Source organism: Vidua chalybeata, chromosome 3 (genome assembly GCF_026979565.1).
Source record: "Vidua chalybeata isolate OUT-0048 chromosome 3, bVidCha1 merged haplotype, whole genome shotgun sequence".
Taxonomy (NCBI): Eukaryota; Metazoa; Chordata; class Aves; order Passeriformes; family Viduidae; genus Vidua; species Vidua chalybeata.
In genome coordinates, this window is record NC_071532.1 from 99,273,905 (window position 1) to 99,290,279 (window position 16,375).

The 16,375-nt window shown below is 39.4% G+C and overlaps 1 protein-coding gene across 1 annotated transcript; it reads left to right on the top strand.

Annotated features, from left to right (window-relative positions):
* The first annotated feature begins 2,617 nt into the window (after positions 1 to 2,617).
* Positions 2,618 to 6,057, top strand: C3H2orf50 (chromosome 3 C2orf50 homolog). The gene is given in 7 exon segments (XM_053937535.1): positions 2,618 to 2,755; positions 2,758 to 2,855; positions 2,857 to 2,895; positions 5,198 to 5,236; positions 5,870 to 5,952; positions 5,955 to 5,999; positions 6,002 to 6,057. Coding segments are annotated over 7 exon segments (498 nt in total).
* Positions 6,058 to 16,375: the final 10,318 nt, after the last annotated feature.

Consider the following 16,375-nt stretch of genomic DNA (forward strand, 5'->3'; position numbering starts at 1 on the left):
AGCCATTTCTATGAAGTTTTTCATTGTTTCAGAGTAACTGTCTAAGTCTCTGTTGTCCAGTGAAGGGAACCTCTAAGGCATTAAGAAACATTTACTATAAATTTTAGGAAAAACCAACTCAGAAATTGCCCTTGGACAAGGACATAAAATACCGGCATACAAAACCTGATTTTCTTAACTACTGCCTAATTTAAATGATCAGTTTTGAGTTTTTGAGAAATATGTATTTTAAAAATAAGTCAGAGCACATAAAGGCAAACATTAGTTGAAGTCTTGCATAACTGATACTGCAATACCCTCTTGTGGTCAAATAAAAAGGTTTTGCCTGAAATTTTTCCTCTATAAAAAGCCTCTCTAGGCATCTTTTCCTTTGACTCAAACGAAATAATTGCTATATTTCTGCCAGATTAATTTGTAGTGCATATTATCACTTGTCTTGTAAAACCAAAGACTAACCTCAGTCAAGTTCTTCTTCAAAATGACAGGCCCTGGCATTTGCTTATCAAATTAATTAATCACAAAACAAACTTCTAAGCAAAGGCCATCTTTGACAGTGACACTCATTTTTCAAGTTTCATGTCCCCAACCAGAAAAAATCAAGATGTTCTAATCAGTTTACATCGATGCATGTGGCATGAAGCCACAATAAACATCAACCTACAGGATGAAAATATGTACACAGTAAATCAGCTGTACCAATTCAAATGAGCCAATAAAATGCTAAATTGGCAAATGGGAAAAATGAGGGGAAACAGTTCAGTATCTGCGCCAGGTCTGCTGAGATCACACAATGGCATAGACTTAAAACATAGGCTTGTAATCTTTCTGTCAAATTTATTTGGTAGCTGCAAGTAGTCATTTGGAGGCTGTCCTCAGTACAAAAAGTTTTTGCTTATTACTGTTTAATTTGCCGAAAGTGACTTGAAAGAATAATCAGAATTAAAATTCTGATCTGATACAGGAATTTTGTACACAAGAATTAAGAGGAACAGTCTTTCCATCAGCATCCTTTTCTGAACAGATCAGGAGCTAAAATCCCATGCACTCTGATTAATGCATTGGTTTTTCCAAATGTGCCTCAGATTCCTTTTAAAGCAATCAGATGCTGCCAAAACACTGTTCTCCAACCAGCTGTACACACTCCCACTTGGAGAGGACCCTGGACCAAATGCAACAGGATAAGCAGATTCCACAAGAGGAACAGGGACAACTATTAGTACACGCTGAAAAACACTAAATTTCTTCACTTTATGATAATGCTATGTGGCTAAATTACTTCTTTTTCTTTTTGGCTGAAAGAGATGAAAAACACTATTCATGTTTCAATTATCTCAGAAAAAATAGCAAATAAACAAAAAGCCTATTAAAATTTAATTCAAAACCAAAGCAAACATAGGGACTTGAGGTGGAATTTACCTTAAGTTATCACAATCTTCAAATTCAGAATAACTTTTCCAAAATTATTGTAGAATTGTAGAAATATTTCTTGCTCAACTTGTCTACATGAAGTGTTTGGATTGTTGTATAGTTACAACTATTGTTAAAGAAATTATCTGCCAAATTCAGTATGTGTTTCCCAATACTGCAAGCAAATAAGTTTGCCAAAATCCCCCTGAAGTAGATTCAAAGTTCATTAGCATTTACCAGAAAGATGAAACAAGAGGATATAATTCATCTGGAACAAATCCACACTACTCAAAAACAAGTCAGTCAAGAATTTCAGAGGAAATTTATACTTTAAATATTCTGTTTTCCTGCAAGATCACGAATACTTGAGGAAGTGAGTTCATCCCACAGAAGCCCAACAGGCTGACTGCAAAGACAAACACTGACATTTTGGACACTGTTTTGAAAATTATCACTTTTTATACTAATGATCATTTAAAGTTACATAAAAACTTCTCACAGTTGCTTAATACCTTCTGCAGAACTCTCCAAGTGCTTAGAAAACTTTTTAAAATTTGAAAATAAGAAGCTTTCAGAACAGATTCCTTGAAACACTTAATTTTAACCAAACATCTCTGCCCCAAACAGAGTTCAAGGCCCCAGCAGCTGTCACACTGGGTTTCTGCTCCTCCTCTGGTATATATTCACAAGTCAAACATTTCCAATAGAGACAGTAAACACACAGAGAAACCAGCAGCTTTCACGAGCTTTTGCTTCTGCTACATAACCACAACAAAAGTCCTCCTGACTACTCAGCAGCAATCTCCACAGCACCCTTTGCTATTAAACCAGACTTTATTGTTCTGAGGATTTTGAATAGAGGCTGCTGTCACTGTCAGCTTGCAGCTGCAGTCACTGTAATCACCTTGTAAGCTAAGAGTTTGCTGGTTACATCTGGAGATCCCACTGCTTCCAATTACGGTCACTTCTTATGAAATTGCTGTTACCATGAAAACCCCAACAGCACTCAAGCAATGATGCAACAGAAAGCAGTAGGAAAGGGGCATTAAATAAGAGGGAAATAAACCAGCGCTGAGCACTGCCTGTCAGTGCTGCTGTGTATGTTCTTTTCTGAAAGCACTCCAAAGCAACAGCTGAAAAAAAATGTTAGGAGAAAAGAAACTTCAAAAGTGCAAACAAGAATAGGTTTCACTTTCTGAGAAGTCACAATATGGCTAAAAAGGCTGGGTATATGGTGAGTCTCAAAATGGACAAGCTGAAAAGGGGTTCTGGAATCAGGAGAAATACCTTGGTTAAGCAAACAGGAACCATGCCTCTGGGGCAACCAGCCCCAGCTCCTTCTGTGTCCTAGCAGCACCCAGCTGAGCAGAACTGGCAACCACTGCACAAATGGCTACTTGGGCATGAGCAGACAAACAGGCAGACCAGATCCAATAGGATAAGATCTGGAGAGTCTATGGAGGCTGGACAGAGAGGAAGAAGAATCTGGTAAGTCACTTGTTCCAGTTCATGCCTCTGGCTTGTCTTAACAATGGTCCTGATAGTCCCTGACAGCATTAGGGCTTGATCCAAAGCCAACACTATCAAACAAAATTTGCTGCTGCAGGGACTTTGGATCAGATCCTAATACCTTCCTTTCTAGGGTTACATTACCTCTGCTCTCCTTCACTGGACAAAATCTGTCCTAATATCTCCCAGCATGCTGGGCTTAAGCTGAAAATCGATGCAAAGAACTGCATGTTAAGTATCTTTTAGCTTTTAGAGATTTCCACAATGAAGACATAAAAGTTCCAAGCTTTATAATTTATTGCAGACACAGTGATATTATCACCTCTTCTCATACTCTTGGAAATGACTGAAATGGAAGCTGAACAGAGTGTTCTGCCAAAATACAATTTTGTATTCCCAGTCTGTAAATCTACTGAACTTGCCCCACTGCTATGGTATTTCAGCAGACTGCTGCACATGTACAACTTTAGCTTTGGCTGTGCACACACCAGTGACCCAAAGGAACCTGAAAATAAGATCCTGTCTCTGCCACATATCCTGAGAAAGTGTTTATACTTCAGTATTCAACATCAGTATGTCTATTAGAAGAATATTCTTGGTAAAATTAAAGTCAGCTCCATTTCCAGCTGCACACTGCCCAAGCTAAAGGAAAGGGAAGAAAAAGAGTATCACTCCGAATTTTCTAAAATGGGAAAATAAAACCATCTGAAACCTTCACCCCCTTCAGCCTTCCAGAGGATTTACAGATCCCAGCCCTGATTTCCCCAGCCCTGATTCCCCTAGAGATGTGTCTGCAGTCTTGCCTGGCTCTGTTGGCTTGAGGGACAGGCTGATGCCAGGACTCTGATGCATGCAAAGCCAGGGCAATGTTACTCTCTCCCAGTTGTGCTGGGACACTCAGACTCTTGCTCAACAGGCTCAGCCTGTTCCATACTCATTCCCTAGCTAAGGCAGAAGGAAGGACTGTGTGCCTGTCCCTGGGGTTGACAGTCATGAATATTGGTGCAAACTCACTTTCATGTGTAATGTAACACATCATACAGTTGATGCATGTTCTGTTTTCCAGTTTTAGCTATGAAGACAGAAACTCTTGCAAAAGGGTAGGACAGGCTTGTGAAGAAAAAGATGCCTAAAGATGGATTCATCAAACTATATACCCTACAGCTTGCAGGGGACTGTCCTTCAGTTCCACATTCCTGTCCCAAAAACAATAATGGAGAAAGGCTGGTATGCATTAAATGGTCTGACTTGAAGTAGGTGTAGGGCAATGCCTGAGACCATATCTCTCACTAATTAGCACCATCCAGTATCACCCAAACCTCATAACGTTCAAATAATGGCTGCATATCAAGATAAAAAATTCTAGGACCCCAGTGCTGTGCTGGTATACCAAGACATATAGTGATAAACAAAACAGTCATAAATTCAATTTTATTTGCACCTGGGGAATATCTGCACTGGACAGGGGAGTGCAGCACAGAAATCTATTTATCCTAGCTCCACATGGTACATGGCTGTGCTGTACAGTCGAGCTCAGCTCAGAAGGATGTACAGCTTCAGCACTAGTTCAATGAGCTTAGATGCAGCACAGGCAAGCAGCTCAGAGTCAACCCAGGTGTCCCTTGAGCCCTGCTACAGATACAGCTGTACAGAACTGTTTCCTCTCTTGACTCACACCCCTCTTACAATAGTGGGTGAACTGATGTTTTCTCCATTTCAGGTCGAGAAAAGCAAAGGACAGAAAATCAAAGGACTTACCCTGCAGTCCCACACCAGGTATAGAACAGAGCTGAAGTGCAAAATTCAGGTCTTCTGACTCCACGTGCTCCTAGCACAGCTGCCTATCTGCACAGAACACTCCCACAGATATTTGCCTGCAGCAATATGGCTCTGGGAACTCCTACCAGGGACTTCTGCCAGCAAAGTATTGGTCATTTCAAAAATAAGATGCTGTGTCTCACTCAAAGCATTGGACAAATGTTTTCTAGAGCAACTCAGGACATGAGTAATTTATTTGCATTTGCAGAAGGCATTGTGGGACATGGTATTCTCACCTTTCCTTAGCAAAAACAACACCCACTCCTCATATAATGTCGGAATAAAGAAAACCCTGGGCTCCATCACCAAAAAGACTGGTTTTAGTACAAGGAATCTGCAGGTATAAGAGCTGGGCTCTACATGTCAAACTGAGCAGTTGAACAGGCATTCAATTATGATCAACATTAACCAATTTATTTAAAGACAAAAAATTTGACACTGTATTTTTTACTTCTATTCCAAGCTACCAGAACTGGAGTTTCCTAAAGGACCATGAACAAATGTTGAGTTTTGAACAGACATTTAAATGTACCCATGCTCTTTTTAGTTTTCATCAATTTGAGCTAGGCTAATATTTCAAATTGAAGCATACCTAGGCATTATTGGCAAATTCTTTACTACTATAATCTTTAGGAAAAATAAAAAGAGCCGAAATGTTTTCCTCTGCTACCTATGTGTGTTCAATCTATTTTAATGTTAACAACTTGGCAAAAAGACAGGTGCTGGAAGAATCAGCTTCCTAGGAGCAAATTTGTAAGATAATCATCTTGCTGAAACCCAAGCCACTTACTAAAAATAAAAGAAAAAACTTCCCACATCACAACCATTCTAGAGCAGGGTAACTTCCATCCCAGATAACATTTTATGCAACACATTTCAAAATTATTCATTTCCCTCTGTTATCCTATCATAAGACAGCAAAGAAAAAAAATCAATTGTTTTGATTTCTACAACACTTTCATGTACATTCACTATGATATATATTTCAGTACCTTTAAATTCTAATTTTGAAAGCAGAAGGGCTGATATTATAAGTGCTGATATTACAAATAATTTCAGTAAGTTGTACTTTTGTAAGAAGCAATTCTTTCCGTTTTGAAAACTTATTATTGGTCTTTGTTTTATCCAGGGTAAGAGAGAGGAGCAGAAGCCACTGCCAAGTGCCAAGCTATATGTGTGTCTTCTCAAGCAAAGTTCCCAACTCAACCAACTAAACTACTGCAGCCAAATGAATACTGAGCTTGGCAGGGCTCTGGTAAATATGAATTCTTCAGCAGTGCTGCACGAAACAGGAAACTTGAGAGTGAGCTCCAGCTTTCTTAGTGCTTCAGTAACAATATAACAACAACAAAGCAAGTTATTTCAAGGGTGAAAACAGATCTGGTCCAACAAAGTCATAATAGATGATCCTCTTCATATTTTGAGTGACTGTGCCATATACAGACAGCACTACAGATCTCATCCATCTTTCCATGCAAATCTACAGTAAGGATGCCACTAACATCTGAAAGAACAAGATTACAGACAAAAGACCATTTCTTCCTGAATTTTATCTCCTGAAAGCAAACAATTAATAGAGATCTGCTCAGATGAGTCACAACATAAAAAATGCACTTCCAGTTCTGAAAGCCAGCATGGTAAAAACACAGCAGCTTGTTGCATTTCATGTAGTTAGACAAGGATTCATCAGCTTCTGTCATCTGCATGTTTAAACTTGCTCTAAAGAATAATACTTAGGCATGTGAGACATGCTTTGTGCTTTTCACCACTCCCTGCTGAGGGAGGAAGAACATTTTTGTTTCTGTGGATTTGCTGCTCTTCAATTCCTTTCCCTTATGCTTTTTTTTCCTCGTTTAGCTGATGGAAACTCATTGACAAGGAAGAAGGCTTTCACATTTTGCTCTGAAGGTATGTTGGCTCAGCAACCTGTCTTACACCTTCAGGATTGTCAACCTTGAATTTAACAGGTTCATAGTCCCTAAAATCTGTGGTTTCCCAGGGAAACCATCCTCAAGCTAAATCAGCACAACAGTAACAAAAGCCTGTTCAGCCAGTGCATCTTCATTACATAGGTTGAGACTTTATGGCTTGTTGCTCTGTAGGGAAAAATCTGCAAGGAGGAGAGCATGGAGACAGTACACACAGTATCTGTCCTTTAAGCTGTATGTAACTTCTGCAGGATCATGCTCAGGCCTAAATGGAGCTCAACACAGAAACCATTAGCATTGCCTTGACACAACAGGCTGCATTCTCTCACCAGACTGAGATGGAGATGGGTGTACTCACACTTTGCAATTAAAGCTATTTGTTTTCATGATTAGAACTTCAGAGGCAGAAGAAAGCTCAGCAAACTAGGTGACCACTGTGACCAGTGTGATCAATGATCCACGTGGTCTCCGGCAAAAAAAAAAGGCACAGTAGCAAGAAGAGCCAGGTCCCACCCTCTGAAGTCATGACTCCCCAGTGCTTCTCCTCTTGGCTTTCTCAACAGTGAGAACTGAAGGATCAGGGCTTTCAAGATGACAACTAAGTTACCTAAAGAAGGAAGACCACCTCATGCAACTAGCCCAGGTAAGGAAGGCTGATTCCACTCTGTGGAGACATGAATGATGATGGAGAACTGAGTTCAGACACACCAAATGGGAACCATCTTTTTAAAACTTCTTGTTCAGCTAAAATGCTTTCTGCTCTCTCCTGTGAGCAGAAAACTGCACCAGGAACTCATTTGTCTCCTGAAAGCAGGAGAGGAAAGAGCAGATCAAGACTTTTCTTGTCCTTGTGCTGTCCAGAGCTTTTTCTGAAAACTGCATAGGTCACTCAGAGGTTACGCATTTTCTGGTGATTGCATAACAGCAAGAGACATTGCCCTTGCATGCCTTACTCTGGGTCACAAACTTTACCCTTAGTGGTGGATGCCCAGTATGTGTCAGACTCAAGCTCCTACTCATGTAAGAACATTTTGTTTGTAAACCTAGGGGATTTTGTTTTTCAGCATGAAAGCATACAGAGCTCTGTTTCCTAGCCTCCAGATGGCACTCACTCTACATCAAGTAATCCACCAGAAAGGACACTTAGTGCCTTTTTAATTGCATTAAATAATTCCAGATTCTTGACTCTGTTTACTGTGTGTGAATCCAGAGAATCCTTTTCCCAGAGAGTTCCTGCAAACTGGAGGGTAAGAGGATGGTCTAAGCAGCACATGATTCTATCCTCCCACTTCACTTAGAACCAGCATTGTTTCAACTGAAGCACTTCTGGTTTTGGACAGGACCTTCCACATCTTACCGTAAAGATGTGAGCTACTAATCAGAGTTTAGAGAAGCAGTGATGGCAACTGGAGTATGGGAAGACATGTCATATAAGGAAAGGTTAAAAAGACTTAGAAGTTTAACCTGAAGGAAGAAAAGCAGTCCTGGAAGAGGATAGCAGTCTTTAGATAGGTGTGCATCTCTGGAATGATAAAACAAGTAATTTGCACTTTGAGGGAATGTCAGGCAACAGCAAAAATAACAAGCTTAAGTTTTAGCATGGAAAAATCACATTAACTTTTTGGGAAGCTAGTAGTAAGGATAATACAGCATGAAATGGATTCCCTGAGGAATCTCCACCTTTGAAGGTTAAACACACACATCCATCAAGAGGGATGTATTTAACAGGGTTTGTCTTTTATTGTATAAACTGAATGACTGTCTGAAGAGCTTTTCACCAATTGTATGACTAACCAGAGCTGTTAGGATCAGAACATATTTTGCAAAAATGGTTTTTCAAAAACATTCACAAAGAATTTTTAAAAATTTCCTATTTTAATTATACCAGGTTTAAATAGATTTCACCTCTAAAATACAGATTAATAACTTTTTTTGGATTGAAATATATTTCTAATTTTTCTAACTACTCATATAGGATACTTTTCATGAAGTCTAGATGTGTCTCTTAATCACACACATCTGAAAGGCTTGTTTATGCCCTCTTGGCAGCCACGTAAGGACACTTCTCAAAGAACATATTATGTCATTTCTGTGAATGGCAACAGCCAATTTTCTTTTTAAAAAATGGACGAAGTCTTTAGTAAAAATGTGTAGTCCTGTGTCCTTAATCAGATAAAGCAGCCATGGAGATGCCAAGCATTTCTTGAAGTGGGGACGTGCAGTGGCAATATTGTACAGCACAGGAAAAGCCCTGCACTCCCCTCTGCTGTATCCTCCCTTGCACGGTCACTTCAGGCCAACAGATCACAACTGGAAACTCTGTAGGAATACCTGAAAAGGAGCCAAAATATGCAATAATTTTTGGCTTAATTGTCAAAGAGTGCAACCTTGGAAAATGTAGCTCTGTGCCTTGTTGTGAGATCACACCAACCCACAACTGACTCTTTTTATGTGCAATTAAGCTAATATCTTGACCTTATGAGTCTGAGTTCAAGGTAATTGAAATTACTCTAAAATACTAGTGGGCAACAACTGGATAGGACCAGCTCTGTTCACCACAGAACTCCAATTCGTTCCTATTTCCTGTTGAAATCAATAGCAACTCTTAAGCATTTTGACATTTTAATGATTAAAGGGGAATGTCTTGAGAACCACAGTTTCCTATGTAGAATAGATCAGATAATCTGTGTGATATGGGAACATTGTGTAGAATTGAACACCTGATTTTGTTAAATTATTACACTTTCCCTAATAATTACACATAAATTATTTTATGTCGCTGCAATTAGCTCTCCAGCATTACAATTCCAAAGTTAGTTTGGGTCTCCACCATGTACAGCTACCTCTAGAAAAGACCTTTTGGGAATATCCAGGGTCCTAATCAAAACTGCCTTAGCACCTGCAAGTAGAAGGGAGCAAACAGACAAACTCTAGACTCCAATTTCATCCCAAATTTACCAGTCATTTTTCTTTTACAGTAATCAACTTTGCCAACTAATCCTTATTTATATAAGCAGAGTGTCTTAGAAAGATTGGATGAGATTATAATAGTAGTGAAATCTGTAAATAATCTGTTGAAAGTCCATTTATCAAAGAGACTGTGTAGATATTAAACTGTGTGGTAAGTTGCCTGTAAAGCATTTTTATGGTGTATCATTTGGGCTTCAGTTTTATAAGCTTTTTTTTTTTGTTTCACTTTTGTTTCCAGATCTCAAACAAGGGATTATCCATGTTTAGAGAATTAATTTTCTTTATTTATTTCAGTTAATGGCACAAGTGGGTAGCTGTATTGATTAGTTCTTCCCTTAGTTATATACTGCTTTATTTTCTATATTTTTGAGTATAGTTATAATATTTATAATGTGAACATGTGTTTCCAGTACATCTGGATTTTGTGTGTTCGCATTTTGAGTTCTATTTAAATTTAAAAAGTGTGAAATATATATTTTTAAAAAACATACATAAGTCCATATTAATGTGTGTTTCTTGTGCTTTTAGAACAGTCTCTGGATATAGTTCCCAGATGGCACCTTAAGTATAAAGTTTCGTTTAATAAGGCTTATTACTGTAAATCCAGTTTCTTAGAAACTGTATTTAAAACTGTTTCTTGACCTTTAGATTACTCTAAAGTAAAAAAAAAAATAACTAAACAGGTTTTCCTACACAGAAGGTCTCATTGTGCTTTGACAATTACTGCATAAACATTAAGATTCCTAGAACTGGGAAGAGCGAGAATGATTATGTATGAACATTAGATGGGCAATACTGCCAGTAAGTGCATCATCTTTTTCTATGCATTATGTGCATACATATTGACATTGCTCAGTTTCTAAAAAGAAATAAATTTCTGAAGTAAAGTTCTCCTTAAATCAGACAACAGTTTTCTAAAGTGGAGCATTTTTTGGTTTGTTGGGGTTTTTTTTTGAGGCCTGTCAGGGTCTCAAGTTGCATTTCCTAAATCCTGCACAGATACAAACCACTAAAACTTTCCTAAATCTGAATTCCTCTCTTGAAAACTCTACTTGCTACTCTGAATCCACATCAGATATGTTTTCCTTCTTCAGAAAACTTCATGTTTGTGCCAATGAATTCCTTGAAACACAGATGGCTCTCCACATAACTCAGGAATTCTGCTGAAAGCTGAAGAGGTGCTGGCACAGGCCTGCCCACAGCCCTCTTCTGTCACAGGACATAGACTGACTGACTTCAGGTCACAAACTGACCTTTCCAAAGCCTCTCTGAGAAGCTGTGTGATCCTATGTATCTGCAAAACTGTCAGCACTTAAAAATGGAATTTCCAAGGTCTGGGGTTACAGCCTCATGTCAGTACAAGGCCTTTATGCCAGGCTGATAGAGCAAAACCACTGCAAATTTCTATTAACTGTCTCTTAACCCAGAGGAAAGTCTCAGCTGGCATATAATGATTGATAAATTGCATTAAGAGGTAAGGTCCAAATAAACTTGCACAATAAATATAAAATTATGACATTTGGGTTCACTCTATGACCTGATCACTATATGACTTAAATCTGTAGGTTCACTTTGCCCAGTTACTAATAACTAAATATCATCATGGGACATATTTTATATGATCTAGCACAAAGCTTATTTAGCAGTTACACTGTTATATCTCTTTAAAACCAGACAGACTGAAAACACAGTGTTTACATCAACTCTCTACCACAAAACTTAATGGAATGCTGACACATTGCTAGCACTGTGTTACCATAGAGATACATAAAAAACCCTGCAAAGGCCAGTGTTAAACCCGCACCTGGCAGTGTTTCAGACCCGGTGAGGTGATGATCTTTGCTGGAATAAGCATGATTGTAACTGTAGCTGCTCCTCAGTGCTGGCAGATCCATTTGCACACTCTGGGAGAATCTTAAGACATTTAGCAAGAGTGCAGGAGACATCATTCAGTAGGACCTTGGCAAGGGCTGCTGCCCTTATGTACTCTCAATTCCTGCTGGAGCCTCCTCTTTGGTCAGATGTAAGTATGGATCTAGAACAACACTAGTTCCAGATCCAAAAGCTGCAGCTCAACATTCTCTCTGGGCTACAAGCTCAATGCAGATTTTCTAATAGGGACGCTAGTTAGTGTATTTTCCTTCTCTTCTGCTCCTTCCAGATCCTAGCTTTGTTAGGCTTTTGGGTTAGGTTTTAAAATCTGTCTTTGGCATTCTAGGCTCTTTCAGTACTACTTTTTAGATAGCAATATTATTTTAGATAAATGTCATTACCCAGAATGGCCTTAAGGCCTTCTGTTAACTCAGAAAAACATTCCACAGACCAAACACTGAGTCAAGAGGGTTTGGGTTTTTTTTTTTTTTTTTGCTTATAGTACTTTCATTCAATGTGTTATGCTTCTGTTCAGCCTAATATCAAGTAAACCTTATATAAATAAAGTCATGTTTTCAGTTCCCACAAATATATACAACACAATGCAGACAGAACCAACAAACTACACACAACTTCCATTGTTTCTTTTATACTCGTGTCATGCATATTTGTACAACATAACCTCAAACATGAAGCACACAGGGATCCATTAGACTTCTTTAGTATGAGAAGGATCTTGAAGTCAGAGTTGAAGCAGTGTCATTGTGCCACCAAGGAGCCTCAGCACAGAGATAACTTCTTCCTCAAGGTGAGCTTTTGTGACAACTCTGCATCAGTCTACTACTCAACAGTAAAGCTCACAGTCCTTGGGAACTACAAGTGTTCAGCAAAGACAACCAAAGGCAAAGAGTACCTAAAATCATAGCCATCCTTTTTCAATTTTGTTTGAAAGTCTTGATAATTTTTACCTTGTCTTAATCTTGATGTGTCTGGTGGCAGAATGGAGCCTCAAATACGCAGCCTGTGTAAGAACTAAAGCACAGGAAATCACAGTCATGTGGCCAGAAGGGACCTCTGGAGGCCTCTAGGCCAAGCCCCTGCTCAAAGCAAGGCCAATGCTGATGTTACACCAGGTTGCTCAGGACCTTGTCCTGCTCAGTTGGGAAAATCTCCACAGATGGAGATGTCAGAGCCTCTCTGGGCCACTGTTCCAGTATTCAACTCCATTCCCTCATGCCTGGGTAGCTCATACCTGTTTCTATCTTTCCAGCCCTCCCTTTTTGGTGTTTAAGTTCAGAGAAGCACTGCTGGATCAGCCAAGCTATTCCTCTGCCTGCTCAAGTTCCAGTTTACCAGCCGAGCTAGCTTTTGAGCATGTTCTCTTTGAGTTTCAATGCACCCTCCTGATCTCCATTGCCCCCATCGCATGCATGTTCCTGAGAGGTCCTGACAAACCAATTTCCCAAACAAGACAAATTCTGTTCTTCTGAAGCCCAGAATCTTTATTCTACTATTTGTCCTCCTTCCTTCTCTTGGGGTGTTAATTCTAAGGTCCTGGAGTCACTGATGGCAAGGCTGCCTTATACCTGAACATTGCCTAATTTTTCTGACTTCCTTCTTTGTTTATGAGTAACAAATCTGGGACAAAAAAGGAATGTTCTTGATGACCCACAAAAATTGATTGGACTGCTTTTACCCCACTGGGTGCTCCTCCAGATAGCAGAGCAATTTTGTATTCCAAAGCAGGCAGTTCTTACAATTCTGAGCTCCTTGTAGTTATTTAAAGCTTCATCTGCTTCCTCTTCCTGATCAATTTATAGAAGGTGCCTGCACAGTGCTCCCCATGCCACTGTCCCCACCAATTTTGACCCATCAGCTCTCAGCCGACTCAAGTGCTTATTACAACAAGCAGGGGAAAGCTGCAGGCAAATAGAAACTGTTTTGTGTAGAACACAACTTCTGCTTTTCCAAAAAAGCTTGAATCGTCCCACTCGTAATGTGCTGTGCCATACTGTCAGTGTGATCCCTAAGAGGTCACAGCCCTGCAACAGTGCTGGTATGTCTAATTCCTCTGGTTTCTTTCCTGAGCTCTATAGGTTGACACACTGTTCATGCTCCCTTCCCTGGGCAAACAAAGGAGCCTCCTGTAACCTGTTGTCCCTGGCAACTCTGTCCATCCCCAGCCTTCCTTTGTATGTCTCTCAGGGACGGTCCCCATCTGCACAGGTTCCTCAATGGTGGATGTAACATAGAGTTTAAAACATCAATTTTCTATAAAATGAACTATTCCCTGTTAGCATGGCAGGCTGGGGAAATAACCAGCAAGAGTGCACTCTCTGCATTCCTTGTAAACCCACAAAATTTAAGGCATTCTGTTCAAAAATTCAACTGTGATAAGCCAACATGATTATGGGGAAAAAAATGTTTTGGTTTTTTGTCCTTAGTTACTACAGGAAGATTATTTTCCTTCTCTGTGTTATTTTCAATAGGAATCAACATGTGCACTCCCATTTGAGGCGCAGCAGTGTTAAACCACTGCCCATCTGCTGCAGAACTGGCAATCTGCACTGGAGACTCGGATGTTATGAATTCATTTCCTGAACTGCAATTTGAATGGGTCTTGCATTCTGCTGCAACTCACCAAAACTGAAACTTGATGTAGAATGAAGTAATCTAGACACACTAGGAAGAATTTCTCATACTGCTCACAGATTAAATTTTTTTCATTACCTTGGACAAGGCTGCCCAGCACTGTGATGTCTTTTCCTTCCCTAAGCTGCTTCTCACATGGGCAGTGAACAGATGCAGAGTGGGACCATTACACAGACAGGGCAGGGGAGATGGTAAATCATCCTGGTCATCTGACTGCTTGCAATGCAAAGCAGGATGTGTTTTTAAAAAGGTAAAATGCTGACTAAAGCTAAATACTTAATATCTTCTTAAATATAAAAACAGTTGAATAAAATGGACTCATGGACCTGCTTAATAGTTTGAAGTTAGTTCAGCTTCTTGATTACTCTAGGAAGGTACAAGGCATTACATTACTGACAATTTTATAAGTTTTTGGATCAGCATCCACACAGTAGTGCAAATATGCAACGTCTTAGATATTTCTCTGTTATTCTCAGTTTATCTGAAATGACAGACACATCTACACCTCAGATCTAACTTTAAATAACTTCATCTTGTATGACAGTTTCTCAACTTTTTTCAAGTACATAACTCTTCCACAAAGTGAATAATTCAGTTTATCAAGAAAATCTTGGAATGGTTACTATTTAAGGTAAACCCAAATTGTATTTTCTTCTTTTACTTTATTTTCTTTGAAAAGCTTCATTACTTTGAATTGTATTAACAGAAACACAGTTTCTACATAGGAATTTCGTATTGGGGGCTATTTATTTCTGAGTTTTGAGATTGTATGTACTTCTATAGAAAGAAGTACTTTATGTACTTCTGCTTCCTTTTATGACTGAATTACCAAAGGGCAACATGATTTACAAATTCAGAATTAGAAATACTGATTTAAAATACCACCAAGGGTATGCAAAATTAATGCAATATACCTGTCTTAAGCCATTTTAAGAACTAGTGACCATAGTAAAATACAACTTTCATTAAAATTAAAATTAAAATAAGAAAGAATAAATGTTATGCCTGTGAATAACCCCTCATGTTAAAGCAATTACATTCTATGTAAAACTCTGAATTAATGGTGTAGATTTGACAGCAGTCTGAGCAGTCCTGGCCTTATGCACGCACGAAAGATTCTGTCCATGCATAATCAGTACAAATGTGTGTTCCTAGGATAACCTTTATTTAGTTCTGAGAAACTGGGAAGTGCAAAAACTTTACTGGTTTTGTATGTAACTGTGTATGGTAGGTAGGTCTATGGTCTGGAGAAGCTATTCCATCTCCAATAACCTGTGATAAATAACTTAAAGAATAACAATTTTCAGCTCCCCTGAAGTTGCTGAAAGATTAACTGGAAAAAAAATAAAAATATAAAAGAATGTAAAGGTATGCACTCAGGGTGATAAACACAGCTGGAACCTGTGGAGAAACAGATAAGGAGGCCTACAGAGGGTTTTTAGCAAATTTTATATAACAAGAAATAACAGCACATACACAAAGAAAAACTTCAAGGGAAAGTCACCTTTAATATCGAAGCATTCAGTGAATACAATCACCAAAGATCCCTCTTAATAAACCTCCAGAACCATAAACTTCTAGTAAGAGGTGAATGCATGCAAATTGGTTCTAGGAAAATGATATTTATATATTAAATAAGAATCACGTTTTAATGAATATATATAGCTTTAATGAATAAAAACCCTGCTGTAAAGTCTCACTCCAGACACAGAATAAATCCACTGTGTCCTGCACAATGCCTGCTTTCTAATACTTCAAACTGTGTTAAAAAGTTCATTCCAGCCAATTTCAGTATCATCTGACAAGTCCAGCAACTTTTAATTTTGCTGCACGTTTTTCTTGTAAAAATAAAGTGCTGTTGTCAGACCCATGTGATCCCTGCTGCAGGAATTAGTTCCACAGCAGTCCAGAGAGAGTGACCTGAAAGCCACGGGCGCTGGAGCACTCGGGACTCTACGCTGGGGGAGAAAACTGAGTTCCAGCCTACGGCTCCAAAGCCGGAGCTGACCTGCACTGCTCGGGGGGGTGAACACGGCCTATGGCCGGCACAGCATCACGTCATCCCTGTTCTGGGGGTGTTGTTTATGGTAACAGAGTCATTCCAGGATCAACACTCCGAACCTGGAGCGGAGCGGTTCTCGGCCCGGTCACCGAGGGAGTCAGAGGTAGGGACGCCTCAACCAGCGGCCGGGGGTCGACGCGGGTGTCCCCTGGGTCAC